This window comes from Myotis myotis, unplaced genomic scaffold, assembly GCF_014108235.1.
Source record: "Myotis myotis isolate mMyoMyo1 unplaced genomic scaffold, mMyoMyo1.p scaffold_m19_p_46, whole genome shotgun sequence".
Taxonomy (NCBI): Eukaryota; Metazoa; Chordata; class Mammalia; order Chiroptera; family Vespertilionidae; genus Myotis; species Myotis myotis.
In genome coordinates, this window is record NW_023416353.1 from 955,886 (window position 1) to 982,881 (window position 26,996).

General features: G+C 39.7%; 2 protein-coding genes across 12 annotated transcripts in view; both read left to right on the forward strand.

The window, feature by feature from the left end:
* Positions 1 to 315: 315 nt before the first annotated feature.
* Positions 316 to 26,996, forward strand: part of HSPA14 (heat shock protein family A (Hsp70) member 14) — a 55,740-nt gene continuing 29,059 nt past the window's right edge. For 7 of the 9 annotated variants that reach the window (XR_004967276.1, XM_036307292.1, XM_036307296.1 and 4 more), the window contains exons 1-9: positions 321 to 477; positions 1,371 to 1,451; positions 1,527 to 1,609; positions 10,823 to 10,871; positions 11,004 to 11,109; positions 11,914 to 12,004; positions 15,214 to 15,318; positions 16,587 to 16,748; positions 26,665 to 26,820. Coding sequence is in view for 8 of the 9 variants with exons in the window: in XM_036307292.1 (XP_036163185.1) it covers positions 421 to 477; positions 1,371 to 1,451; positions 1,527 to 1,609; positions 10,823 to 10,871; positions 11,004 to 11,109; positions 11,914 to 12,004; positions 15,214 to 15,318; positions 16,587 to 16,748; positions 26,665 to 26,820 (890 nt within the window). In the remaining variant the exon portion in view is untranslated. Of the gene's footprint in view, positions 478 to 1,370; positions 1,452 to 1,526; positions 1,610 to 10,822; positions 10,872 to 11,003; positions 11,110 to 11,913; positions 12,005 to 15,213; positions 15,319 to 16,586; positions 16,749 to 26,664; positions 26,821 to 26,996 lie in introns of all 9 variants that reach the window. The other 2 variants (XM_036307294.1, XM_036307297.1) reach the window with 2 other exon arrangements.
* On the forward strand, positions 1,395 to 6,526 carry LOC118655467 (zinc finger and SCAN domain containing 29). Of its 3 annotated transcripts, none has more exons than XM_036307301.1 (4): positions 1,395 to 1,451; positions 1,527 to 1,609; positions 3,584 to 4,312; positions 4,824 to 6,526. In XM_036307301.1, the coding sequence occupies exons 3-4, from the start codon at positions 3,751 to 3,753 to the stop codon at positions 5,339 to 5,341; spliced, it is 1,080 nt and encodes a 359-aa protein (XP_036163194.1). In that variant the 5' UTR covers positions 1,395 to 1,451; positions 1,527 to 1,609; positions 3,584 to 3,750; the 3' UTR covers positions 5,342 to 6,526. The 3 variants fall into 3 exon arrangements, with proteins under 3 accessions (XP_036163194.1, XP_036163195.1, XP_036163196.1); XM_036307302.1 differs by having other exon boundaries at positions 1,397 to 1,451; positions 3,824 to 4,312; XM_036307303.1 differs by lacking the exon at positions 1,395 to 1,451 and having other exon boundaries at positions 1,527 to 1,640; positions 3,824 to 4,312.

The following is a 26,996-nucleotide window of genomic DNA, read 5'->3' on the forward strand; positions in this document are numbered from 1 at the left end:
GGCTGCGCCGGAAGCTGGGGAGCGCAGCGAGCCCGGAGTTGCTGGGACTAATGACGCAACTCACTCAACCCACACTTGCCCAAGTTGCCATTGGCTCTCAGCGAAGGGGCAAAACACCCGGCGCGAAAGAGCCCTTTCCGTTTTATAGAAAAAACCCTGATTTGCGCGTGCGCACTACAGCACACGCCGTGCGGCTTCTGCGGGGCAGGTAGAGACGCAGGAAAGCTATTCGTCGACTGCCGTGCAAGAGGCGGGACCTTCACGCTGATTGGCGACAACGCGAGAGGCCGCGGCGTTCGGACCGACGCAGTGGGCGGGCAGGAACGTGGAGTCTCCGCGGTGCCTGATGGGGCTGTCGGGAGCCGGAGACCTGTAGTCGGCGGCGGACCGCTCTGCTGCTGCCGCCTTCTCTGCCGCCTCATGGCGGCCATCGGAGTTCACCTGGGCTGCACTTCAGCCTGCGTGGCCGTCTATAAGGTGAGGGAGTGGGGGGCTGGGCTGCGGGCCCGGTGTCAGCCACCCGTCGTCCGAGTGCGTGTCCAGGTCTCCGGTCACCTACGGCGTGGAACTGCGTATCGCTGGCCGAGGAACGGCGCGCGGCGAGGCTTTACTGCGGGGAAGTTTCCAAGCAAAGGGCCGGCCTCTTCGCCGGCGGCTCCGGAAAGCCAGCCGCGGCCTGGAGGGAGGGGCGTGACGACGCCGGCGCGCGGGGGCCGGGGGCCGGGAGGGTCTCTGGGATGGAGCGGCCCCAGGAGGCCCGGAGCTTTGGGGACCTTTGCCGGGAAAGGGCGGGGTGGCGGTGATCTGCGGTGATCTGTGGTTGATCCTGCGCGGCGTGCGGAGCGAGTTGGTGGTGCGCGGTCTACTGGTTTGGCCTTTCTGGGAAGAAGAGCGTGGCAAGCGGTGGTGGCCTTCCTCGTCGGGGGAGGCGGAAGGAACAGTAATACTCGACTCCCCTGACGCTAGTTTAAATGTCAGATGACTTGTCAGGGAAAGCCAAAGGGTTAGTGCCTCTTCATCACATGTAGAAAAGTGGAGAAAGAGGTATTTGTAGGGGAAGGAAGAGGAGGAGAAAGGGTGGTGAAATAACACTTATTACTGGATATAGACAGGTAGTTATGTTTGTTTCCATTATTGACTGTGCAGAGAAGACGGGGCGGGGGGGGGGGGGTTGAAGCAGTTCTTTATGGAATGTTGGCCTTTCATAAAATCTAGGAAATTAATAGTTGCAGTTAAGTCTACAAGTTTAAAATATTGCTAGATCAATATTTCTTTCCACATAGATGGCAAAGTAACACTGGCCCACATATGTCTGAATATGTCCTATGAGTCTATATATTTAATTCAAAGTAACATATATTTTTCTCCAGGATGGCCGGGCTGATGTGGTTGCAAATGATGCGGGTGACAGAGTTACTCCAGCTGTTGTTGCCTACTCAGAAAATGAAGAGGTACTATTCCCCCTCACATTTTTGCTTTGAAATAAGTGAAAATTACATGCATTGTAATATATTGCTCTTTTTCAGGTTGTTGGATTGGCAGCAAAACAAAGTAGAATAAGAAATATTTCCAATACAGTCATGAAAGTAAAGCAGATCCTTGGCAGAAGGTATGGAATAAAATATCACTTCAACATATAGGTAATAAAAATGTGTGTATACATTCTAAGCGTAATGTGGAATGAAACTAGAAACACCATTTGTTTCTTCTGGGGTTTGTTTTTTTTTCCAGTTTTTTCTGACTGAGTTATTTCAGAGAGTACTTCAGTAGCCAGTTTCTTTTGATGATTAGTGTCAAATCTTCTCAAAGATGAGTTTCACTCAGATGTTTATTTCTTGCTGACAGGTCTGTTTGTATTGATAAATACCAACATTCCTTTCATTTTGATAGTTTGTGTCATTCAGAGGTGGTAATTTGGATTTTTTATATTTCAATATTTTTTTAACTGAGAGAACTTAAAAGATTTTGGGGGGAATTTGATGGCTTCTTTACACTGTGGTTGATTTTTGCAAAATCTATTACATTTGGTTATAATTTATGTAGATGCTATCGATTTTCTTTGGGTCCTTTTGTGACACTTTCTGGGAACTAACTTTTCCAGTGGCTTACAAATTTAATCATTAGAGAAACAGTTTAATTAGCATCTTACGCAAGAATCAGGTTAATCATCTGTTACAGCTTTAATTAAAAGATTAAAGAGTCTTGCTTCCCCAGACTCATGTCTCCTCAAATTATAGATTATCATAATACTTAGGAGGTTTCATTTTCACTGTAGTAGTATTACTTGAAATAATGTTTTTAAGTTTTCAGAGTGCTTTCACATCTATTATTTTATTTAATCCTCTCAAGTCCCTATAAGATTAGTGGGGCAGGTTTTATCTCTTCCCATTTGTAGATGAGAAAAATCAAGGCAAATAGGAGTTATGGTATTCCTAAATTAGTAAGGGAGGTGAACTAGATAGGACTACAATTCAGGACTTATAAATTGGGCCCAGGTTGTTTCCTTTCTGTGTTCTGTTGAAAATTTAAATAGAAATTTTTATATGTTGATTTATTTTTTTATACATACAGGTACTTTTTATTATCCTTTACTTGTGTGTAGTTAAATTGAACTTTACTTTGTCCCCCTTTTAGGATATCTATGCACTAAGTCAGAAACTACAGTATTTTATAGAGAATTCAAATTTTTGTGGTGATGATGATGATGATAAATTAGGTGGTTTCAAAGATGTTCAAATTTTAAGTTCTGAAAAACAAGGAGTTATAGATGGATGTTGAAGCTAGATTCACTGTATGCAGCCAGCTGTTATTTTAATTGAACTTTAATATTTTGAGTACTTGTAAATAGTGTTGTAAGAAATAATACAAAGAGATGCTGTATTTTACTGGATTTACCACTTTCTCCCAATAATAACATCTTGCAAAATTATAGTATCACAACCAGATACTGACATTGATATAATCAAGATTTAGAATATGTCCACAGATCTATTCCCTAGTAGTCTTATTTGTTTTATGCTGCTGTTTTGGGGCAGACAGTTGGAGTAAAGATGTGGTTGTTTTTTGCTATATTATGCAAAAAGCTTTGTATTAACAAGAATAACTTAAGCTTACTTTTCTGGCCCTGAAAGTTATCCTTTAACGAAGGAGTGCAATGGTGACAGTCAGATGGGTAATACATAGCCACAGTATGCTGCTTGCAGCAAGGTTAGTGAAGGATGAGCACCCTTCAGACAAACTGCTATACCACGGTCCTGCTAGCTGCCTCATGCTCAGGGATTTCCCACTTCGTCTGTCTACTTAGAAGACAATAGGTGATTTTTACAGACACACAGGTATCTCAGGTTTCGGCCTTGGAAGCATTCTGTGCTTCATGGAGGAGCCAGTCCCCTTGTTATCAAGTCAGTAAGGCCCTTTTTAGCCCCTGGGGCAGTGTCTATCCTAGATGAACTCCCAAAGTTGGGCTTTTTCAGTCTTGGCATCCTACCTGTTTGTGACCTACTTACAGGTAGCACAGCTTAACTTGCTGCCACAATTATCCTTACACCCTTCCTGTAACTCTCATTCCCCTGTGGCCTTCCAGCCAGAAATTTGGTCCTTGGATCTGGCTTCTCAGCAATTAGTCCTGAGAGGGAAGAATCCGTTGGCTCCTGGAAATAAACTGAAAGCACCCAGAGTTTCCCCACACCTTCAGATTTGCACCTTGCTGTCCAGGAGCTTTCTTCAGCTAGCCTTCCTTCCCAGTCCACTATGGCCAATTCCAATAGCAGTGCGGGCATCCGGTGGTCCAGACAGGAGACGCGAACTCTTCTCTCCATACTAGGCGAGGCAGAATATATTCAACGCCTCCAGACTGTGCATCATAATGCAGATGTCTATCAGGCTGTGTCTAAGCGAATGCAGCAGGAAGGCTTCCGCCGCACCGATCGTCAGTGCCGCTCCAAGTTTAAAGTTCTGAAGGCATTATATTTAAAGGCATATGTTGCCCATGCCACAAGTATGGGTGACCCACCACACTGTCCATTTTATGAGACCTTGGATCAGCTTCTCCGAAATCAGGTAGTGACTGACCCAGACAACTTAATGGAGGATACTGCTTGGGCCAAGCACTACACTCAGAACTTAATGGCCTCTGACAACCCAGGGGAAGAGGGAACCGGCATTCTGAAACCAAAAAGGACTCAGGCAGCAGATCATCAGCCTATCTCGAAAACAGTTAAGGAATCAGATGAGGATTGTCAACTGAGAATCACTGACCAGATGCAAGAAACCAGTGACCTTGAGGACTCCTGGGATGAATCCTCAGGTGCAGGTAATTTCCAAACATGTAAAGGATTGGGTCCCAGAGTCACTTGGTTCTAAACAACAGTATATGATTGGATGGTGTGTGTGTTGTTTTTTTTTAACATAACCCCTGTTTTTGCCCCTGCCCTCTTTTTAAAAAACCTAATTATAAGATAAGGGGCTCCAGGTATTTAAAAGCTATGACCCTAGGTATGTAAGGTATAGAACTCTTTAAATGTAGAAGTGCTCTTTAGAACCAAACTATTTTGGCAATATTTATAATGGGTATTTAGGCATTTATGGATATAAAGTGGGTTGGATAGCTAAGTGGAAAGGGGCTCAGTAAGATAAAGGGAAGGTTTTGGAAATATAGGCTAAAATGGCCAGACCAAAGAACTGAATTCTTCCCAGTCCCTTGTAGAAAGAGGATTTTCCAGGATCCACCACAGTTTTGTAATTGTCTCTCAGCTCTGCTGCTGGCTCCATGCATTCCCTTAGCTGGAATGCCCTCTCTGCAACATTGTTGCTTTGTTTTTCAGGGTGCTCTCAAGGGACCCCCAGCTACAACAGTTCCCACCACCTTTTCAGAGGTGCAGTTGCTCCCTGTCAGAGCAGCCCCATGACCAGACTGGGTGTGTCCGGTGAGCCCAGTCCCTGCACCAGCACGGGCCGAAACACTCCTGGGGTGGCCTTCACACAGCAGCCTCCAATCTCCTCCGGAGTTCCTTTTTCTGGTGGGGATAGGCCTTTGACCAGTGAGCCCCCTCCAAGGTGGGCAAGACGAAGAAGGCGGTCAGTGGCCAGGACTATTGCAGCTGAATTGGCAGAAAACAGGAGATTGGCACGAGAACTTTCAAAACGTGAGGAAGAAAAATTGGACAGGCTGATTGCTATTGGTGAGGAGGCCAGTGCTCAGCAAGACACTGCCAATGAGCTCCGCAGGGATGCCGTGATTGCAGTGAGACGCTTGGCAACAGCAGTGGAAGAGGCAACCAGTGCTTTTCAGCTAGGGCTTGAAAAATTGCTTCAGAGATTAATTTCTAACACCAAAAGTTAGGAACTGATGATAAAAGGGTATATACCCTAAACTGATAGAAGCCCATATCCAAGACTTGCCTTTTGGTGACCTGGATCTTTTTCCATGTCCTGAGAGAAAAGAGTGGATGAGCCGCAGATATACAGAAGAGTAGGAATATACATGCTAGTTGTTTTTCCCAAACTTCTCCACTAATTCAAAGACTTCAGATATGTGAGAGGTGGCCTAATGGAAAATGGATGGAGCCAACTCCAGAGCTAGTTAGCCCTGGCTTTGTCACTGATATGAGGCAATTTAGTTTACCTCTCTGCACCAGTTTCCTCATCAGTAAAATGGGAGCTAGGTAACAATTCCTAACCTGCCTACCTCACAGGGATGTTGTGAGGATCAAATGGCTAATAGATGTGAAAGGGTTTAAAAGCACTATATACACATGTAAGTTATTAAATGTATATGACCTTGGCTGAGGTAAGGCAAGGATGCGGCACATTAGTTGACAAGATAGAATTATGGTTGTATACCATGATGATTTCATTGCTTGAATAGTTGTTTAACTTGATTGTTTTCTGAAGTTTAAAGTCTTCAATTTTTTTTAATGCTTCTGTAGCTCAAGACTACTATAGACACAACATCTGTTTGTACCTTTCTCTCATTTTCACTGCTGTCTGTGACATTCCTACTAGTAAGCACTCAATAGTCAAACCATTTTTCCCTCCATTTTAATAGTTCTTAGTCTCTATAGGATATAATTCAAAACTAATAGGAAGCCACAATCATGTTATGGTTCATATTGATAATCCAATATAATGAGATATTGGCTGTTTATAAAATATTAAATGTAAGTAAATTCTTTGCATTCTATATTACTTGGGTCCTTTACATGCATAATTACATATTGTAAAATTTCGATTGCTAATTGAATATCTTGGAAAGATTTGGGATAATATCAGTTTCCCAGGTGCTTTTTAGCTAATTTCACTCTTTTTTGTTAGTGTTGTTCCTGTGTTGTATGTTACAGAAGGCAAGCACTAGAAAACTTTCCTTCTAGGGAACTTTCCAAAATCACTTTTTCTCACATGGTGTAGACCAGTGATGGCGAACCTATGACACACATGTCAGAGGTGTCACGCGAACTCATTTTTTTGGTTGATTTTTCTTTGTTAAATGGCATTTAAATATATAAAATAAATATCAAAAATATAAATCTTTGTTTTACTATGGTTGCAAATATCAAAAAATTTCTATATGTGACACGGCACCAGAGTTAAGTTAGGGTTTTTCAAAATGCTGACACGCCGAGCTCAGAAGGTTCGCCATCACTGGTGTAGACGAAAAATCACCTAGTTAGTGGCATGTTGTGGAAAAGAATAGCTTTGGAAGGAGTTGAGGGTGGTGTGAATAAAGACTGCTTGCAATAAATAACTCCTTTTAAGCACAGGTTCTCAACAAACACATTCCATTTTCCCCCCAAAACACAGGTGTTGAGCCATATTTCCAATTTAAAAAGTTTTTCTTCAATCTCGAGGCTGAAAAAAAGTCTGAGCATGTTGGAAGAAGTTTTATATTTTGCAGGCTTAGGTGCTTAATGCAGGAAATACAAATAGGTGAATAAATAGTTAAAAAACAGTGGGAACATACCTGGAACCATGAATAGATGTCAAGCAAGTGAGCTGCTCTGTTGAGTGGGTAATGGATGGAGGCAGCAGCTGCTGTGGTAGCATACACTGGAATCAAGTTAGAACTCCTGGGTTCTAATCCTGTCACAGTTACATTGGCAAATCATTTGAGTTGTTTTAGGTCACTAAATGGCGGGATATGTGTCAGTTGTAACTAGATAACACTAATGTAGATAGGTAGACATTTTGGAAAACAGGGAAATACTTGGTGAAAAATGAGGCCTGTACTATATTAATCTATTAATGATAGCAAAATAAATAGGCAGTGATTTATTTAAGATAAAGGAAGTGCTAAAGTATAGAAGTGGAGTTAAACTTTGAAGGTAGTATTGTAAAAAGCTAATGGGTAATGTAACCTTAATGTGGGAATAAAACTAAAGGAAAATAACTTAAAGAAGTGAACAGAACAAAAATAGGCAAAATATTATAGAGGAGGGAAGTTGTAATAAGGGGATGTTATGTGAAAGAAAACAAGCCCAGAAATCCTACTTAAGTTCCAGGCCAAACCATTACTACCTGTCCATCCTTAAGTGGGTCATTTTACCATTCTACTAGTATATCTCAGGATCCTCACCTATTAAGAAACTGGTAACTATTCTACCTACCTCACGGGATTGTTGTGAGGGTCAAAGAAACAGATAAATGTAAAAATGCTTTCATACATGGAAAGCACTATACTGTGACAGTAGTGGGAAAGAAGACCCTGTGCATGTTAGTGCTGGTATGTGCCCGGTCTAAGGGCCTGCTGACCATGCAAGAGACATGTAAGGAAGGAGGAGGAAGAGAAAATGGCATTGCTGATAAAGGTTGTGATACTATGGTAGGGTTAACATTCTGCCTCCTTAAGACCATGATGTAAATAAGGTGCTATGTATACTAACCTCCCACCACCCTTTGTTTTTCTGTTACATAATTAATCCTGGTGTGGACAAATAAAGTTTTTATTTGTATGTAGTTGTGAGTCAGTTCACTACTTTCTGGTGCTATCCGTGATCATTTGTCGTCACCTGCATTCTCTGTTTTCTGCTTTTCTTCTAGTTAATCTCCAGGTTCTTGCCTATACATAGCCTCCAAGAGCTATGTGTGCTTTCTGTCTTCACATAAGCTAGGGCCTTTTTGCATAGCAGTTGAGAAATAATTTTCCTTTCTACAAGTTTTATAAATTCCATAAAATATCTTTTCCCAGCAAATAACTTCTCTGAGTGGTAGGTAGCCTACACAATAGGATAAATTATCCTGGTTGACTTAAATTCTAGTCTTAAAACAACTGGTAAAGGTGCACAATTTACAATATTGGTGCAAAAAAATTACTATAGGCACACTTCATCTGATTCTTACTCTTAAAATATTTGTCTAGGATATAGTCTATTGCAGTGGTTCTCAACCTTCCTAATGCCGCGACCCTTTAATACAGTTCTTCATGTTGTGGTGACCCCAACCATAAAATTATTTTCGTTGCTACTTCATAACTGTAATTTTGCTACTGTTATGAATCGTAATGTAAATATCTGATATGCAGGATGTATTTTCATTGTTCACGACCCACAGATTGAGAACCGCTGGTCTATTGGGTGTTTGAAAAGGGAAGAAGAGGAGGGTTCAGTGGAAAGAATACTAAAGTTTGCATTAAAGATCTGGATTCTGGCCAATTCTGCCATTAACCATGTGACTTTGGGTCAGCTATTTTACCTGTTTCCTCACTACTAATTTTTAGGTGATAGAGAAGGAAGTGTGGGGAATCTGCAAGTATTCAGACAGACTTCTAAGCCAAATTAGGTAATTTTAAACAACCCTTTTGTCTTTCTCTTAATTATACAGGTAGGGTTATCAGATGTTCAGTAACCCTTTAGCACAAGCATGTCAAACTAAAAAGCTAACACGAGCCAAATAAACAAGGTTTAAGTTTATGTGGGCCACAAAAAAACAAAAGCCTCAATTTTCATAGAAACGTAGGTTTATTTCGATAGAGATGTGCTGAATACAAAAGGCCGAAATGAGTAATTGTTAACATAAAATAATAGAACACTTTAATAATAAAAATTAAGTTTTTCTTGAACATTAACTTACCAGACACTGAATAACTGCACAAATTAATAAGTGCAACGCAAATAAACCTATTTTTCTTGTTCTCTGAAAGACAAATATTTCCTGTTGCGCACACCAAACAAGTCAGTCCAAGATTAATGACAGGGCAATCGGCTGCTAAAATATTCACTGATAGTATAACATGCTTGCTTTAGCAGTTAGCCACTATTCATTTCCACCTCTTCTTATTAAACATTTAAGACTGGTTTCTGAACAGAATAGCCACAGCCCTTGGAAGAAGGATTTAGGGCAAGCATGTCAAACTTGTGGCCCACAACGAATATTTTTGTGGCCCAGCCAATATAATGGTATGTAAGAAACATTTTAATAAAAATTTCATAACTTAGTTTTTACAATATCCTGTTATACATAAGTATTAATAATGAACTACAACGTTCACTAATGACTGATTACTATACTCATGTTGCATTCATTTCCCTTACGTGCAGGCACACCATTTCTCTCCACTAATACTAGCAGCAAATATTTTAGCAGCCGATTGCCACATCATTAGTCTTGGACTGACTTGTTTGGTGTGCGCAACAGGAAATATTTGTCTTTCAGAGAACAAGAAAAATAGGTTTATTTGCATTGCACTTATTAATTTGTGCAGTTATTCAGTGTCTGGTAAATTAATGTTCAAGAAAAACTTAATTTTTATTAAAGTGTTCTATTATTTTATGTTAATGATTACTCATTTCAGCCTTTTGTATTCAGCACATCTCTATCGAAATAAACCTATGTTTCTATGAAAATTGAGGCTTTTGTTTTTTTGTGCCCCACATAAACTTAAACCTTGTTTATTTGGCTCATGTTAGCCTTTGAGTTTGACATGCTTGGTTTCGGGGACGGATTTACTTCATCTCAGTAAGATGAAATTAAACCAAAAATCAGTTATTCCTATTTCTGCTCAAGGGGCAGAAGTACTTAATCATGCACCATCTTATTGCCAGGCAGTGAACAACCATACCCTGATAGAGAAAACCTGGGATCAAATACTGATTCTGCCCCTTATTAACTGTTAAGTCATTGACCCTCTATGAACCTGTTATCTCTAAAATAATGTCTGCCAAATTAATCCCATTAAGGTATTGTGAAGATCAAGTGAGGTAATATATGTGAAAACAGTCTACACAAATTGGTATTACTATTGTGAGCAACAAAACACCCTTTTTTTTATTGCCATGCACTTTTATTTAGTACCCACTTTATCTAGGGTAATATAGATCTGTCCACCTGTAGTACTGTGTACCTTCCCATATATAACATTTATACTGTTGCTCACTCTTGATTTTGGGTGTTGATTCATGTTCAGACCAAGCAACAAAGATGGTATTAGGCATGCTGGTTTGCCCTTAGTTTGCATTCTTACCTCTTTTGTCCTTTTTATCTCAGTGGTTGGGTCTTCAGAATAATAGATGGGGAAGTATGTAACAAAATCATTGACATTATGAAAATTCATCCCCAAATGTATTATATAGTACCTATTAGTAGCAGTAAGATTAGAATAAGGAAGAGCTACTTTCAAATGCAAAGAATAACACTTTAATAGAATTACTATAACCTTTGTAAAGATTTTTTGTAATTGAAATTTTTTTGAAGTTTTTTAAAATATTAAGCAACTTAATTTTGTTTATATTTTTATATTTGTTCAGTGGTAATAAAAAATATAGTGTTCTTTAAAACTTATATATGAACAATACAGATTTTAATACTTAATTATCTTTATCTTTATGAACAGCTCTGATGACCCACAGGCTCAGAAATACATCACAGAAAGTAAATGTTTAGTGAGTATGGTCCTGTTATTACTTCCCTATTACACAAAGTAATTGCTAAGGTGCTGTCCTATAATATTGGTTTGAAACTTTATATTTTTGTTAAAATTATTCCTTATTTAACACTTACAATTTTCTTTCTAGGTCATTGAAAAAAATGGGAAATTACGATATAAAATAGATACTGGAGAAGAAACAAAATTTGTTAACCCAGAAGATGTTGCCAGACTGATATTTAGTAAAATGAAAGGTATTGAGCCAAAGCAAAAAAATTTTTAAGAGTTGACCTTAAAAGTAGACATATTTTTTGCCCTAGGGAGAAGCAGCTGATTGATCAGATTAGCAGTAAGGAGACCTACACTCTATCTGACTGGGCCACTAATTGGCTGTGTGACTATGGGTAATGACTTACCTTCCCTGACTTTGGTCTCCTTAGAAGTAATGTAAATGGATTGGGCTGAATTAGCATTTTCAAAACTTCTTAAGATGAAGTGGCCAAATAAATGTGATGAAGAATGAATATTATATCTCCTTTAAAATTGACAGTACACTCTCAACAATAGTTAAGCAGATTAAGTAGGTCTGGTTTCATCACTTCTGAGGAGGGCTAGAGCTGAGTGGCATTCTTAAAACAATTTAGGATATTTTGGAGTAGATTATGCATAAGGCTCGCATCACCTCTGGGATTATACTGAGTTTGTGGGATGTGAGGCATCCCTTTAATGTGTTGAACTAACATTATACTGTTTGTCTTTACATTGACACATTAGAAGCTCATTCCCAATAAAAACCAGTCTAATTTGGGAGGTGGTTAAAACTGAAGCCTAAGAGCCAGGCACCTTAGAAAGTACCTAGTTCTATGTCCACAAACTACCAAATCCACAAGCATGATTTAAGAGAGCAAAAAAAGAAAATCAATAGGGTGGGACAGCAAGTGAACTGGAAAATCTTTATAGTGATAAGATCTTTGCTGCAAATTGATAAACCTCAGAAAGTATCACTTGATATATTTCTGTGTCATCAGAATTTATTTTTATGTTTTTTTAATATATAGAAACGGCACATTCTGTCTTGGGCTCAGATGCAAATGATGTAGTTATTACTGTTCCATTTGATTTTGGAGAAAAGCAAAAAAATGCTCTTGGGTAAGTATAATATGGGTTTATTTTATTTGCTTAAAGGAAATACAAATTTTACAATATCACCATATAGTAAAAAAGTAAAATTGCATTTGAAAACCTCTTGGCCAATAAAATTTTATTTGTAACGTGTATTTGTAAATAGTATGGTAAAAAGTATGTTACTGATAATTAATAGTTCCTATCTTTTATGAAATGTCAAGAGAATATAAAATTAGATGTACCTTCTTATCTATTTTGATTAGAAATGTTTTTAATTACCAGGTTAAGTTGATGTTTATGAATTACTTTGCCTTATTTTTATGTAATTAGGGTTTATGTTGAAATTATATAAAAATAGGAAATTTTATATGTTTGCAGGTATTCCTTCACCTTAGTTCTTAACATCTAACCAAAAAGTTGCATGTAGTTTTTATAGATTTTGCAGATACAATTGGTGAGAATGCATGTCTTTACTTTTGGGATACAGTTCCACATGAGGTTTTGGCAAGCATCTAGGTTGCTTCTGGGGCAGAGAATTGCTTCATTTACTTGAACTGGAGGGATATTAAAAACTGACTCTAAAATAAATTGGAAAATTGCAAAATGTTATAAATTTGTCTAAAGTTTATAAGCATAGGCATTTTTGAGAGCTTTCTTTTTCTTGTTAAGTATAAACACATGGTATTTTCTTTATTAAGAAAATAGACTCTGAACATTATTATCTACGCTAATAAAAGACGTAAATTGACCGTCCCTTCACGACGCCCACCAGCCAATCGAGTGAATATGCAAATTAACCCAATAAAGATGGTGGGCCAGTGGGCAGCACACACACACCGAGCAGCTGGGGACAGGGTGGGACACTTGCGTCATCGCCATGGCGATGATGCAGGCGTTTCACACACCCTAACCGCTCCGGGCCTCTAGGCAGTGTGGAAGGTGGAAAGGTGGCTTCGGGCCAGAGCGAAGGCAGAAAGGCAGCTCCGGCCGGAGTGAAGGCGGTGCTGGCAGCCAGGGGAAGGAAGGCCTGTTCTTGCACAAATCTTCATGCAGTGGGCCTCTAGTTTTTTATAAAACAATACCTAATTATTTATTTAACCAATGTGAGTTAAAATAAAAGTTTAAAGACAAATATAGCATGTTACATAGTTGTGAGTAAACGTTAGCTTTTTAATATTGAGTAGACTCAGTTTTGAAAAAGTAATTCAAGACCTGACAATAAAACTAACATGAAGCATAAGAAATCCTATATAATAAACAGCTAATATGCAAATGTTTGTCATGCCATCACATGCCAAACAGCTCAGACACTCAACACTGGGGAGAGAGGAATGGGGACCAGCCAGGCTGCAGCCCGGGAGAGGGACAAGCCACCCGCCCCATGGTCCTGGGCACCTCCGGCTGCAGCCCAAGCAAAGCACCCCGCCTACGGTCCCCTGCAGCTGCGGCTGGCCCGGGTCCTGGGTGCCTGTGGCCGGCCAGAGGAAGGGAAGCCTGGGTCCCGGGTGCAGGGCGAGGCAGAGGCAGTTAGGGGCAATCAGGCCAGTAGGGGAGCAGTTAGGGGCAATCAGGCAGGCAGAGGTGGTTAGGGGTGATCATGCAGGCAGAGGGGTTAGGGGCGACCAGGCAGGCAGGCAGGCGAGCAATTAGGAGTCAGCGGTCCCGGATTGCGAGAGGCAGTCAGACATCCCCTGAGGGGTCCTGGATTGGAAAGTGTGCAGGCCGGGCTGAGGGCCTTCTCCCCCACCCCCCGTGCACAAATTTCATGCACCAGGCCTCTAGTTATTTTGATGAAATAAAATGTTTGCTTTTTAGGTAGATTACTTACAAGGTAAAGAGAAACCTTTCTCAAACTTTTGTCAGAAGCAGCTCGATAGTCAAAGAAAACTCCATTTAGCAGATCAAAGAAAATTTTTAGTTTTCCATAAGTATACTATTCATATTAGCGCTTTAAAATCCTATAAAATAAAAGGCTAATATGCAAATTGACCAAACAGCAGAATAATCGGTCGCTGTGACGCGCACTGACCACCAGGGAGCAGACGCTCAACGCAGGAGCTGCTCCCTGGTGGTCAGTGTGAGTGCCGCTCACCAGAAGCTGGGCGCATGGGTGGCGAGCGCAGCAGCAGTGGCAGGAACCTCTCCTGCCTTCGCAGCAGCTCTAAGGATGTCCGACTGACGGCTTAGGCCCACTCCCCACAAGTGGGCCTAAGCCGTCAGTCGGACATCTCCCGAAGGTTCCCAGACTGCAAGAGGGTGCAGGCCGGACTGAGAGACCCCTCCCCCCCACCCCCGCGCCAGTGCACAAATTTCATGCACCAGGCCTCTAGTACTATATAATACATTGGTTCCATTTTAGATAGCTTCTCTATACAAGATCAGTTCTCTCTATTTCCAGCTTTTTCATTTGTTCTTTATTTCTTTGTTTCTCATTCTTAATAATCAGTTGTACTTTAGGACAAAATTACTTTTTTCTTTGTTTTTCATCTTTATTATTGAAAGAATTACACATGTCCTCTTTTTTTTCCCCATTGACCCCTTCTAGCCTGCCCCAGTCCCTTGCCCCAGACCTTCACCACACTGTTGTCTGTGTCCATGAGTTATGCATACTGCCATTTGGCCCAGTGATCCCACTTTTAGGAATATATTCTAAGAAACCCGAAACATCAATCAGAAGGAATATATGTACCCTTGTGTTCATAGCAGCGTAATTTACAATAGCTAAGATCTGGAAACAGCCCAAGTGCCCATCAATAGATGAGTGGATAAAAAAGCTGTGGTACATTTACACCATGGAATATTATGCAGCAGGATGAAAGAAGGGTCTCTTACTCTTTGAGACAGCATGGCAGGACTTGGAGAGTATTATGCTAAGCAGACTAAGACAGAGAAAAACAAGTATCACATGATCTCACTCATATTTGGAATCTAATGAACAAAATAAACGCACAAAATAGATCCAGAGATATAGAAGCATGGAACAGGCTGTCGAATCTCGGGGAAGGCAGAGATGAGTAGGAAGAGATCAAGCAATGAACATTATTAAATGGAAAAAGATCTCAAAAGTTACATTCATCTCTTGTGTCCTATTATATTGCTTCTAAAGATCATTACCATCCATATTCTACTTATGAAATCTTATTTGCTATTGCATAAAATCTTATAGTAGAGCATTTCTACAATGTACACTTGAACATGTGATGCTAAATTCACTGAAAGCAAATTGTCCACAGGGAAGCAGCCAGAGCTGCTGGCTTTAATGTTTTGCGGTTAATCCATGAACCATCTGCAGCTCTCCTGGCTTATGGAATTGGACAAGAGTCCCCCGCTGGAAAAAGGTAAAAATCGTGTTTTCAGCTTTAAATTATTCAGTGCAGAAAACATTTAAGATTTATAGCAATTACATCAGTAGAGATTATTATAAAATGCAGCTCTTCCAAGCCTTTGTGAATGGAAAGACATCAAAACTCTCAACTGGAGTTTTTCAAATAGATGAGAAAGGTGTCCTAGGGGAGCAGAGACGGGACATAACAGGAGGGAAGATTGACCATATCTATCCTTCTCTTATGACCCACATTTTGTCCCTATAATTGAGATAGATTTGAAATTTGTAAGCTCAGCCACATTCCAAATCAAGCTAGGACACTTAATTTTACTACCAATTTCAGTTATTAAATTTGTTTATAACTAGTGAGTAGTTTTATGCACATTTATCTTGACAGATGACGAGAAATCCAACATGAGGATTTAAGAATTATTTTGATTATGAAACAGTAAAACATACCCCTAATTTAGTTGTCAAAGTTGTCTTACTAGGCCTGACATATGCAGCTTCAAGGAAATTAATTCAGATGTGTTAATGTTCTCTAATTGTTTCACCTTGTATCTTATCTCACAGTTTGAGTAAAGAAATGAATATATATAAATCAGTAGGAAATTATTTTTAGGTAAACTAGATAAATGTAAAATAACAGAAATTATAAATTTTTATACATAGGAAATTAGCTTCTAGTTTTGGGTATGTTTCATGTTTATAGACATGTTATTGCAGCAGTAACTTGGATAATATTAACACAAAATTTCTATTTTTAATTCTCTTACAATTCACTATAATCACAAATCTTTTCTTTATTTAAAAAGTTGGTGTTTTGAACTCTAGTTATTCAGAAGAATACAATTTTACCAGCACAACTAAATGAAAAATAATTTTGACTTAAAATTAAAAGATCTAGTTTTTAAGCTTAATTCATCACTAAGTGATGACTATGGACAATTTTTTTTTTAATGGAATTTATTGGGGTAACACTGGTTAACAAAATTTACAGGTTTTAGGTGTACAATTCTACAACACTGTATTGTGTGTTCACCAACCCAAGTCAAATCTCTATCATCATTTATCCTCCCTATACCCTCCTCTACCTCTCTCCACACCCCTCTTCCCAGCAATCACCATACAACCATGGACAAGTTAGTTACTCATGAGATTTTCAGTTTCCTTATTTGTGATCTAAATGGATTAAACTAAGTGGCTCCTTAGTTTAAGAAGTGGAGCCTAGCTTTAAAATGTTGTGTTCTCATAACTTACTCATGTTATCTCTTTTTTAAGCAATATTTTGGTGTTCAAACTTGGAGGAACATCCTTATCTATCAGTGTCATGGAAGTTAACAGTGGAATATATCGTGTTATTTCAACAAACACTGATGATAACATCGGAGGTACACAATTTACAGAAACCTTAGCACAGCATCTAGCTTCTGAGTTTCAGAGGTGAGTAATAATGAATTTGATTATATATATTGTTGTTGTTAGTCTTCACCTGAGGATATTTTTTCCATTGATTTTTAGAGAGAATGGAAGGAGGAGAGAGAGAGAAAGAAATAGAGAAATATCAATGTGGGAGTATACATTGATTGGCTGCCTCCCACACACGCCCCTTCCAGGGCAAGGGAACCTACAACTGAGGCACATGCCCTAACCAGGTATCGAATGCATGATCCTTCAATATGCTGGCCAATGCTTTGAGCCAAACCAGCCAGGGCTGATGATATATTTTGATTGAAGTTTGTCTTTAGTTTTTTTGCCCTAATTTATTTGAAATTGCTCTGCTTGCCGAAACCGGTTTGGCTCAGTGGATAGAGCATCTGCCTGCGGACTGAAAGGTCCCAGGTTCGATTCCGGTCAAGGGCATGTACCTGGGTTGCGGGCACATCCCCAGTAGGAGATGTGCAGGAGGCGGCTGGTCAGTGTTTCTCTCCCATCGATGTTTGTAACTATCTCTCTCCCTTCCTCTCTGTAAAAAAATCAATAAAATATATTTTTAAAAAAAATATTGCTCTGCTTCAAAGGAGGATGTGTTTTTTTCCAATGTACTGGATATTTTTGTGGAGTTAATATCCATCCACGCAAATGTTGGGAAGCATAGGCCAAGCATAGTCCAGTGCACTGTGCTTGGATTTTTTACTTAGTTTAAGGGATTGCCAGACACGGAACTGTGTGGATTTGGATCTCAAGTCCAGTTTCTTAATTCTTCATCTGCTGCTCTATGTCTCAGGGAAGGCCTCAGTACCTTCTGAACATTTTTCAAGTTTAGAGCTGATGATGACGATTACATTGTTATAGTCACATTCCACGGAATTAATGGAGTGTTTACTTAATTACTAATCTACTAGTACAGAGAGTATTTTATTATTGTTACTGGATGCAGTTATTCCATTCAAAATTCTAATCTTGTTTGGTATATCAAGAGCCACATATATAAAGGTTATATTTTGGACATTACCGCGCTAAAAACAATGTGGCTGAAACAGTGTTTTCATCTGTTTAGCTCAGCAGTTCTCAACCTGTGGGTCGTGACCCCTTTGGGGGTAGAACGACCCTTTCACAGGGTTTGCCTAAGACCATCAGAAAGCACATATATAATTACATATTGTTTTTGTGATTAATCACTATGCTTTAATTATGTTCAATTTATAACAATGAAAATACATCCTGCATATCAGATATTTACATTACACTTCATAACAGTAGCAAAATTACAGTTATGAAGTAGCAACGAAAATAATTTTATGGTTGGGGGTCACCACAACATGAGGTACTGTATTAAAGGGTCGCAGCATTAGGAAGGTTGAGAACCACTGGTTTAGCTATACTAGATAAAAGAAAGTCTTGAAAAAGTGGTAATTTCTCATTTGTTAAATAAAGACCTATACCGTTTTTTGTTATAAAGGTGTCCCAATTCAAGGTAGAGCATTGTTAATTTTACTCACAATTCTAATTAATGTACATATTTAAAGACATGTAGTTCCCTATAAATGTTGGAGATTAAACCCTTATTGGTGATAACATTGGCGAATATGTTCTCCCATGCAGTGGGCTTTCTTGTTGTTTTGTTGATGGTTTCTTTTGCTGTGCAGAAGCTTTTTATTTTGATGTAGTCCCATTTGTTTATTTTCTCTTTAGTTTCCAATGCCATAGGAGCTGTATTGGTAACGATATTCCTTTGGCATATGTCTGAAATTTTGTTGCCTTTAAATTCCTCTAGTATTTTTATGGTTTCCCGTCTTACATTTAAGTCCTTTATCCATTTTGAGTCTTTTTTTGTGTATGGTGTAAGTTGGTGGTCTAGTTTTATTTTTTTGCATTTATCTGTCCAATTTTCCCAACACCATTTATTAAAGAGACTGTCTTGACTCCATTGTGTGTTCTTGCCTCCTTTGTCAAATATTAATTGAGCATATTGGTTCGGGTCGATTTCTGGGCTCTCTATTCTACTCCATTGATCTATATGTCTCTTTTTGTGCCAATACCAGGCAGTTTTGAGAACAGTGGCTTTGTAATATCAGGTATTGAGATCCCACGTACTTCGTTCTTCTTTCTTAGGATCGCTGCAGCTATTCTGGGTCTTTCTTTATTCCAGATGAATTTTTGGAGAGTTCGTTCTAGGTCTGTGAAATATGCTGTTGATATTTTAATGGGAAGTGCGTTGAATTTATAGATTGCTTTGGGTAGTATGGACATTTTAATGATGTTGCTTCTACCAATCCATGAACATGATATGTTCTTCCATCTATTTATGTCTTCCTCTATCTCTTTTTTCAACGTCCTGTAGTTTTCTGGGTAGAGGTCTTTTACCTCTTTAGTTAGGGTTATTCCTAGCAATCTTAATTTTTTTGGTGTGATGGTAAATGGGATTGCTTTTTTAGTCTCACTTTCTGTAAGTTCACTATTGGTGTATAGAAATGCCATAGATTTCTTGGTGTTGATTTTGTGTCCTCCTACATTGCCGAATTCATTTATTAAGTCTAATCGTTTTTTGATGGAGTCTTTAGGGTTTTTTATGTACACTATCATGTCATCTGCGAATAAGGACAGTTTTACTTCTTCATTTCCAATTTGGCTGCCTTTTATTTATTCTTCTTGTCTAATCACAATGGCTAATACTTCCAGTACTGTATTGAACAGGAGTGGTGAGAGTGGGCAACCCTGACTTGCTCCTGTTCTTAGGGGAAATGGTTTTAGTTTTTACCCATTGAGTATGATGTTGGCTGTGGGTTTGTCATATATGGTTTTTGTTATATTGAGGTATGATCCTTCTATTCCCACTTTGCTGAGAGTTTTTAATCAAAAATGGGTGTTGGATTTTGTCAAATGCTTTTTCCGCATCAATTGATATGACTGTGGTTTTTATCTCTCAAATTGTTTATGTGATGTATTACGTTTATTGATTTGCAGATATTGTACCATCCTTGCATCCCTGGGATAAATCCTACTTGGTCATGGTGTGTGATCTTTCTGATGTACTGTTGGATCCGATTTGCTAGGATTTTGTTGAGGATTTTGGCATCTATGTTCATGAGGGATATTGGCCTGTAATTCTCTTTCATTGTGTTGTCTTTATCTGGTTTTGATATTAGGGTGATGCTGGCTTCATAGAATGAGCTTGGAAGTGTTCCTTCCTCTTGAATTTTTTGGAATAGTCTGAGGAGGATAGGTTTTAGTTCTTCCTTGAATGTTTGGTAAAACTCCTCTGTGTAGCCATCTGGCCCTGGGCTTTTGTTTGCTGGAAGCTTTTTGATTACTGCTTCAATTTCTTCCAGTTATTGGCCTATTGAGATTTTTAGATTCTTCCTGATTAAGTTTTGGAATGTTGTATTTTTCTAGGAATATGTCCATTTCCTCCAGCTTGTCTAGTTTGTTGGAGTAGAGTTGTTCATAGTATTTTTTAACAATCCTTTGTATTTCTGTGTGGTCTGTTGTTATTTCTCCTCTTTCATTTCTGATTTTGTTTATTTGGGTCCTCTCTTTGTTTCTTGGTGAGCCTGGATAGAGGTTTTTCAATCTTGATTATCCTTTCAAATAATCAGCTCTTGGTTTTGTTGATCTTTTGTATTGTTTTTTTGGTCTCTATGTCCTTTATCTCTGCTCTGATCTTTATTATTTCCTTCCTTCTGCTTACACTAGGCTTTTCTTGTTGCTCTCTTTCTAACTCTTTGAGTTGTAGGGTTAGGTAATTTATTATCATTGTTTCTTGTTTTTTGCAGTAAGCTTATAGAGCTATGAACTTCCCTCTCAAGACTACTTTTGCTGTGTCCCGTAGGTTTTGTATTTTTGTGTTTTCATTGTCGTTTGTTGCCATGATGTTTTTTATTTCTTCTTTGATCTCTCTGGTAACCCAGTCATTGTTTAATAGCATGCTATTTAGTCTCCATGTGTTTGATTTTTTTGGATTGTTTTTATTGTAGTTGGTTTCCAGTTTTATGCCATTGTGATCTGAGAAGATGCTTGATATGATTTCTATCTTCTTGAATTTGAAGAGACTTTGCGTGTGACCCAATATATGGTCTAGCTTTGAAAATGGTCCATGTGCACTTGAGAAGAATGTATATTCTGTAGCTTTGAGGTGAAATGTTCTGAAGATGTCAATTAATTCCATCTGATCTAGTGAGTCATTTAGGATTGATGTTTCTTTGCTGATTTTTTGTTTAGAGGACTTGTCCAATGGCGATAGTGGGGTATTAAAGTACCCTATTATGATTGTATTGATGTCTATCTCTCCCTTGATCTCCTCCAGAAGTTTTCTTATGTATTTGGGTGCTCCTATATTGGGTGCGTATATGTTTACCAGAGTTATTTCTTCTTGTTGTATTATGAAGTGGCCTTCCTTATCGCTTTTTATGTCCTTCAATTTGAGATCTAATTTGTCAGATATAAGTATTGTTACCCCAGCTTTTTTTTCATTTCCATTCGCTTGAAAAACCTTTTTCCATCCCTTCACCGTCAGTCTGTGTACGTCTTTTATTCTGAGGTGGGTTTCCTGTAGACAGCAGATTTATGGGTCGTGTTTTCTTATCCACTCAGTTACCCTATGTCTTTTGATTGGGGCATTTAATCCATTTACATTTAAAGTTATTATTATTACTTTTATTAAATCTTTATTGTTCAGATTATTACATTTGTTCCTCTTTTTTTCCCCCCATAACTCCCCTCCTTCCAGTTCCCAACCCACCCTCTGCCCTCACTCCCCACCCACTGTCCTCATCCATAGGTGCACGATTTTTGTCCAGTCTCTTCCCGCATCTCCCACACCCTTTTCCCCCCCAAGAATAGTCAGTCCATTCCCTTTCTATGTCCCTGATTCTATTATAATCACCAGTTCATTCTGTTCATCAGATTATTTATTCACTTGATTCTTAGATTCACTTGTTGATAGATGCATATTTGTTGTTCATAATTTGTATCTTACCTTTTTCTTCTTCTTCCTCTTCTTAAAGGATACCTTTCAGCATTTCATATAATACTGGTTTGGTGGTGATGAACTCCTTTAGCTTTTCCTTATCTGTGAAGCTCTTTATCTGACCTTCAATTCTGAATGATAGCTTTGCTGGATAAAGTAATCTTGGTTGTAGGTTCTTGGTATTCATCACTTTGAATATTTCTTGCCACTCCTTTCTGGCCTGCAAAGTTTCTGTTGAGAAATCAGCTGACAGTCGTATGGGTATTCCCTTGTACGTAACTGAGTTTCTTTCTCTTGCTGCTTTTAAGATTCTCTCTTTGTCTTTTGCTCTTGGCATTTTAATTATGATGTGTCTTGGTGTGGTCCTCTTTGGATTCCTTTTGTTTGGGGTTCTCTGCGCTTCTTGGACCTGTAAGTCTATTTCTTTCGCCAGGTGGGGGAAGTTTTCTGTCATTATTTCTTCAAATAGGTTTTCAATATCTTGCTCTCTCTCATCTTCTGGCACCCCTATAATTCTGATATGGTACGCTTGAAGCTGTCCCAGAGGCTCCTTACACTATCTTCATATTTTTGGATTCTTTTTTCATTTTGCTTTTCCGGTTGGGTGTTTTTTGCTTCTTCACATTTCAAATCTTTGACTTGATTCTTGCGCTCCTCTGGTCTGCTGTTGGGAGTCTGTATAATATTCTTTATTTCAGTCTGTGTATGCTTAATTTCTAGTTGGTTCTTTATTACAACCTCGAGGGTCTCATTAGATTTCTTGTAGATCTCAATAATTTTATCGGCGGCTTCTAGACAGTTCTTGAGAGACCTTAAAAGTGTGGTTCTGAACTCAATATCCTCCATTGACAATTTTGTCCTGTTTCTTTGTCTCCGCATTTTTTTTTGCTTTCTTGGTGCACCCCCTTGTGGTCTTTGTGCGCAGTCTTGTTGTAGTTAAGCCTTGATTGTTGTAGTTAATACTAGGGGGATTTGACCTCCGGGCCAACTGGCTGTGAGAATCAGCTGTGTCTGCAGTGGGAAAACTTCTGTCTTCTGGGGAGGTGCTAATCTAGCCTTTGCCTGAGGCTGTCTGGCAAATGGGTCTGTGCAGGGCTTGGGCGGGGCGGGTCGCACGGAATCAACAGGGTGGGCAGAGCGAGCAGTTATGGCTGCTCTCAGTTCCATCCCCAGAGGCTCTGCCTCATAGAGTCCCAGCAACCGCTGCAAACCTCGGAGAGAAAGCTGCCCTCACGCTCCGACCGATGCCAGACAGTCCCGCTTCTCCCGTTTGAGTCTGGGTCCCCAGAGACTTGCCCGGAACTAGAGCTCAGAGCCTGAGCCTCCCTCCTGATTGAAAACAACAACCGTGCCCTCAGCCACCAGCCCGCTTCGCGCGCACCTCCACACCTTTGTATTTTCCACACTGCACCTCCTCTGAGTCTCGGTATGCTGTTCTCTTTCCTTCTAGTTGAAGAATTTCCCCTCAGCCAGCCTTCCTGTGGTTCTGGGTGATGTCCATTCCATCTTTTAGTTGTATTTTTGAAGTGGTTGTTTGAGGCAGCAAACTCCTGTGTTTGCCTTTGCCTGAGGCTATCTGGCAAATGGGTCTGTGCAGGGCTTGGGCGGGGCGGGTCGCACAGAATCAACAGGGTGTTTACCTATGCCGCCATCTTGGTTTCTGTCGTAAAGTTATTATTGATAGATACTTGTTTGTTGCCGTTTTTATTCTTTACCCCTGTATTCCTTCTTCATTTCCTATTTTTTTCTTTTTACAGCAGACCCTGTAGCATTTCTTGCATTGCTGGTTTGGTGGTAATAAACTCCCGTAGTCATTTTTTGTCTGTGAAGCTCCTGATTTCACCCTCAATTTTGATTGATACCCTTGCTGGGTACAGTATTCTTGGATTCAGACCCTTCCTTTGCATGACTGTGTATTTCATTCTATTCCCTTCTTGCCTGATGTTTTTCTGTTGAGAAATCAGTCGCTAGTCTGATGGGGGATCCTTTGTAGGTAACTTTCTGTCTCTCTCTGGCCGCTTTTAAGATTCTTGCTTTGTCATTGGTGTTTGCCAATTAGTTATAATGTGCCTTGGCGTCGGTCTTTTGGGGTTCATTTTGTTTGGGACTGTGTGAGCTTCTTGGATTTGTGTGAGTTTTTTCTTCCCTATATCAGGGATGTTTTCTGTCATTATTTTTTCAAACAGGTTTTTCTATTCCTTGCTCAGTTTCCTCTCCTTCTGGCACCCCTATTATGCGGGTGTTGTTTCATTTCGTGTTGTCCCAAAGTTCTCTTAGGCTCTCCTCCTGCTTTTTAATTTTTTTTTCTAGAAGCTGCTCTGCTTAGGTATTTTTTCCTACCTTGTCTTCTAGCTCACTGATGCCGTCCTCTGCTTCTTCTAGTCTACTGTTGATGCTTTCTATTGAGGTCTTTATAGCAGTGATGTCATTTTTCATTTCTTCTTGGTTCTTCTTCATTTCCTCTTGGTTCTTACACATATTGTTGAATTTGTGTTCCATTCTTTTCACCCACCTTATGACCATTTCTCTGAATTCTTTCTCTGCCTCCATTTCGTTTACTTCCTTTTCTGGTGATGCCTGTTTTTCTTTCATATGCGGGCTGTTTCTTTGTCTCCCCATGATCTCTCTTCTCCAGGTGATAGGTTATGTAGTTCTCTCTCTGCTGCGTTGATTTAAAGGCACAAAATACAACACAACAAGGCACAACATACAAGGCACTGAACATAAATGTATTCACAATACTAATAACCCCAAATAAAGGTGACCACCAGAGCAAAGAGAATTAGGGTATAAGGAAGAAAGAAGAGGAGTGCAAAAATGAAGTTGGGAAAAGGAAAAAAAAGTAAGAGAGAAAAGAAAAAGGATGAAATAGAAGAGGGGAAGAAACTATTTATATGGGGAGAAAACGCCAATAGAACAGCCACTAATCCCAACAAATTCCAGCAACAGATCCCTAGAGATGAATGCAAACTACAAACAACAATTGATATCAAGCGAGGCGAGGGAACACAGAAGCAAAAAAATAACCGGGGGGAAAAAAAACAACAGAAAAAGAGAAAGAAAAACAATCTCACAAACAAGCATAAAAAACCCAATATACTCAACAATCAAGCAAACAACAACAAAACGCCAGAGAGAAAAAAAATTTGGATAGTGAAAAAAGAGAAGAGAGAGGTGTATATGGATTTAGAGCAGGGAATTGGAAATTAGATATATAAATAGGGTGAAATTTTAAGAGGGGGTGAAAAAGAAGGAATAGGGAAAATCTAAAGCAGAAATAGGGTAAGAGAAACAGGACAACAAAAGGGGAAAAGTGAGTAAGAGAGTTTGGCGTAAAGGTAAAGTTGAGGTAGAGTAAAATGATGCTAAAGGAAAGATGAAAATAGAATGTAGAACACTAATCCCAAAATAAAATAAAGAGAAAATAAAATGACACTATAAAACAAGGTAAAATGGTTGTAGTAATAATACTGGTTAAAAATAAAAATGTAGTAATTAAAAGGGCAAAATCAGGTGATGAAAAATGAAAAAATTTAGCTTCTTGAGTAAAAGGTGAAAAAAAATTGTGCAGTAGTGAAGGTCCTTCAATTACTCTACTCTTCTGTTTGGCACGCCTTAGTCCTGTCAGGTGTTCAGGAGAGTGTTGAAGTTCCCTGCGATACACTGTTCCTCTGCGTTGTAAACCACAGTCCTGATTTTAAAGCAGGCAGTATTTGTTTCCCAGACTACCATTATTTGTGTTTACAGAAGCGTCAGTTTGTGGTTCAGACCCTGGTCAGCAGTGTTTCTGGATTGACCTCCAAGGCTATAAGTCCTCTCTGGCCAGTAGTTGGGTTTTGGGAGAGTCGACTGCCCAGAACTGGTTCTTTGATCGTTACTCCCCACTCTGATTCCCACTCCACCAAAACAACTTTCCCCTGCAGTCTCTGTGAGTGACCCCAATTGGGCGATCCTATGTATTGGATGTAATAATCAAACACAAAGATTTAAGGGGGAGAGAGAAAAAGGAAAAAGAGCCTGAGAAGGTGCATGAACTGGCAACCCTCCACCGTCCAGCTCTGTGCGCAGTCTCTTCCACACATCCTCTCTCCCCTGGAATTAAGCAGCCAGCACACTGGCAATATCCGAGGCTGCCTTTTTCACCCAATCCAGCTATGGGGGGTAAAAAGAAGGAATAGGGAAAATCTAAAGCAGAAATAGGGTAAGAGAAATAGGGTAAGAAAAATAAGCTATGGGCTTATTTTTAGAGTTCCCTTCTGCCAGCAGCCCTGTGGGACCCCTTCCACATTCACAGATCACGCTGGCCCCAACGGCCGTGGACTTTGTGGGGCGCAGAGTTCCCCCGCACGCGTTCCTCTCTCCAACCTGGATTGCAAACCACACCTTTAGGTGAAATCTGGCCTTTCCATGAGGAGGAGCAAGGCTTGTCTGATTCCATGTAGTCGCGCTGCTTGAGATGATCCCTGGATGCCGTGGTAGTAGGGTCTCTGGATGTATACGCTTCCGATATCAGCCACTCAAGATGGCGCGGTCTCTGCGGCTGAGCCGGCACTCTGGGAGAGATTTCAGCAGCAGTGGAGGCTGCCGGTTTAAGGGACCCCAATCTGGCAGTCTCCAACAGTTCCCTTTCTCTTCGAGTCCTCCGTCTTTCCTGGCTGCAGACTGTCTCTCAGCTGAATCTCCTGCCAATTTGGGCTAGATGTTACCGGTTCAGCTGCTCACCCTATCTGCTCTGGGACAAGGCATGGGACACATCCATCTATACCGCCGCCATTTCAGATCTCTGTCTATTTTTGTGTTTAGCTATTGCACTCATTACCCCAATTTACCACAGTGTGTCCTGTCTGGGCAGGACAGAGAAAGACTCAACAAGCCTTATTATCTTAATTGGGATTATCCAGATTTTAGTTATAATAAATTCTAACTTCAGAAACTATATTTTTAACATAGATCCTTCAAACATGACATCAGAGGAAATGCTCGTGCTATGATGAAATTGATGAACAGTGCTGACATTGCAAAACATTCTCTGTCAACCTTGGGAAGTGCCAATTGTTTCCTTGACTCGTTATATGAAGGTCAGGATTTTGACTGCAATGTGTCCAGGTAAAACTGAAGTTCGAAAAACCTTCATAAAAATGTCAACTGCTTTCATGTTTAGGTGTAATTTTCTCACTCTTGGGTTTTTTCTTCATTTGAAATTTAGTTGCCATCTATAAAAGAGCTTTCTTGTCTTTACTTCTGGGATCCAGTTTTTTGTCAGAATAAGTAACTGTTCTCAA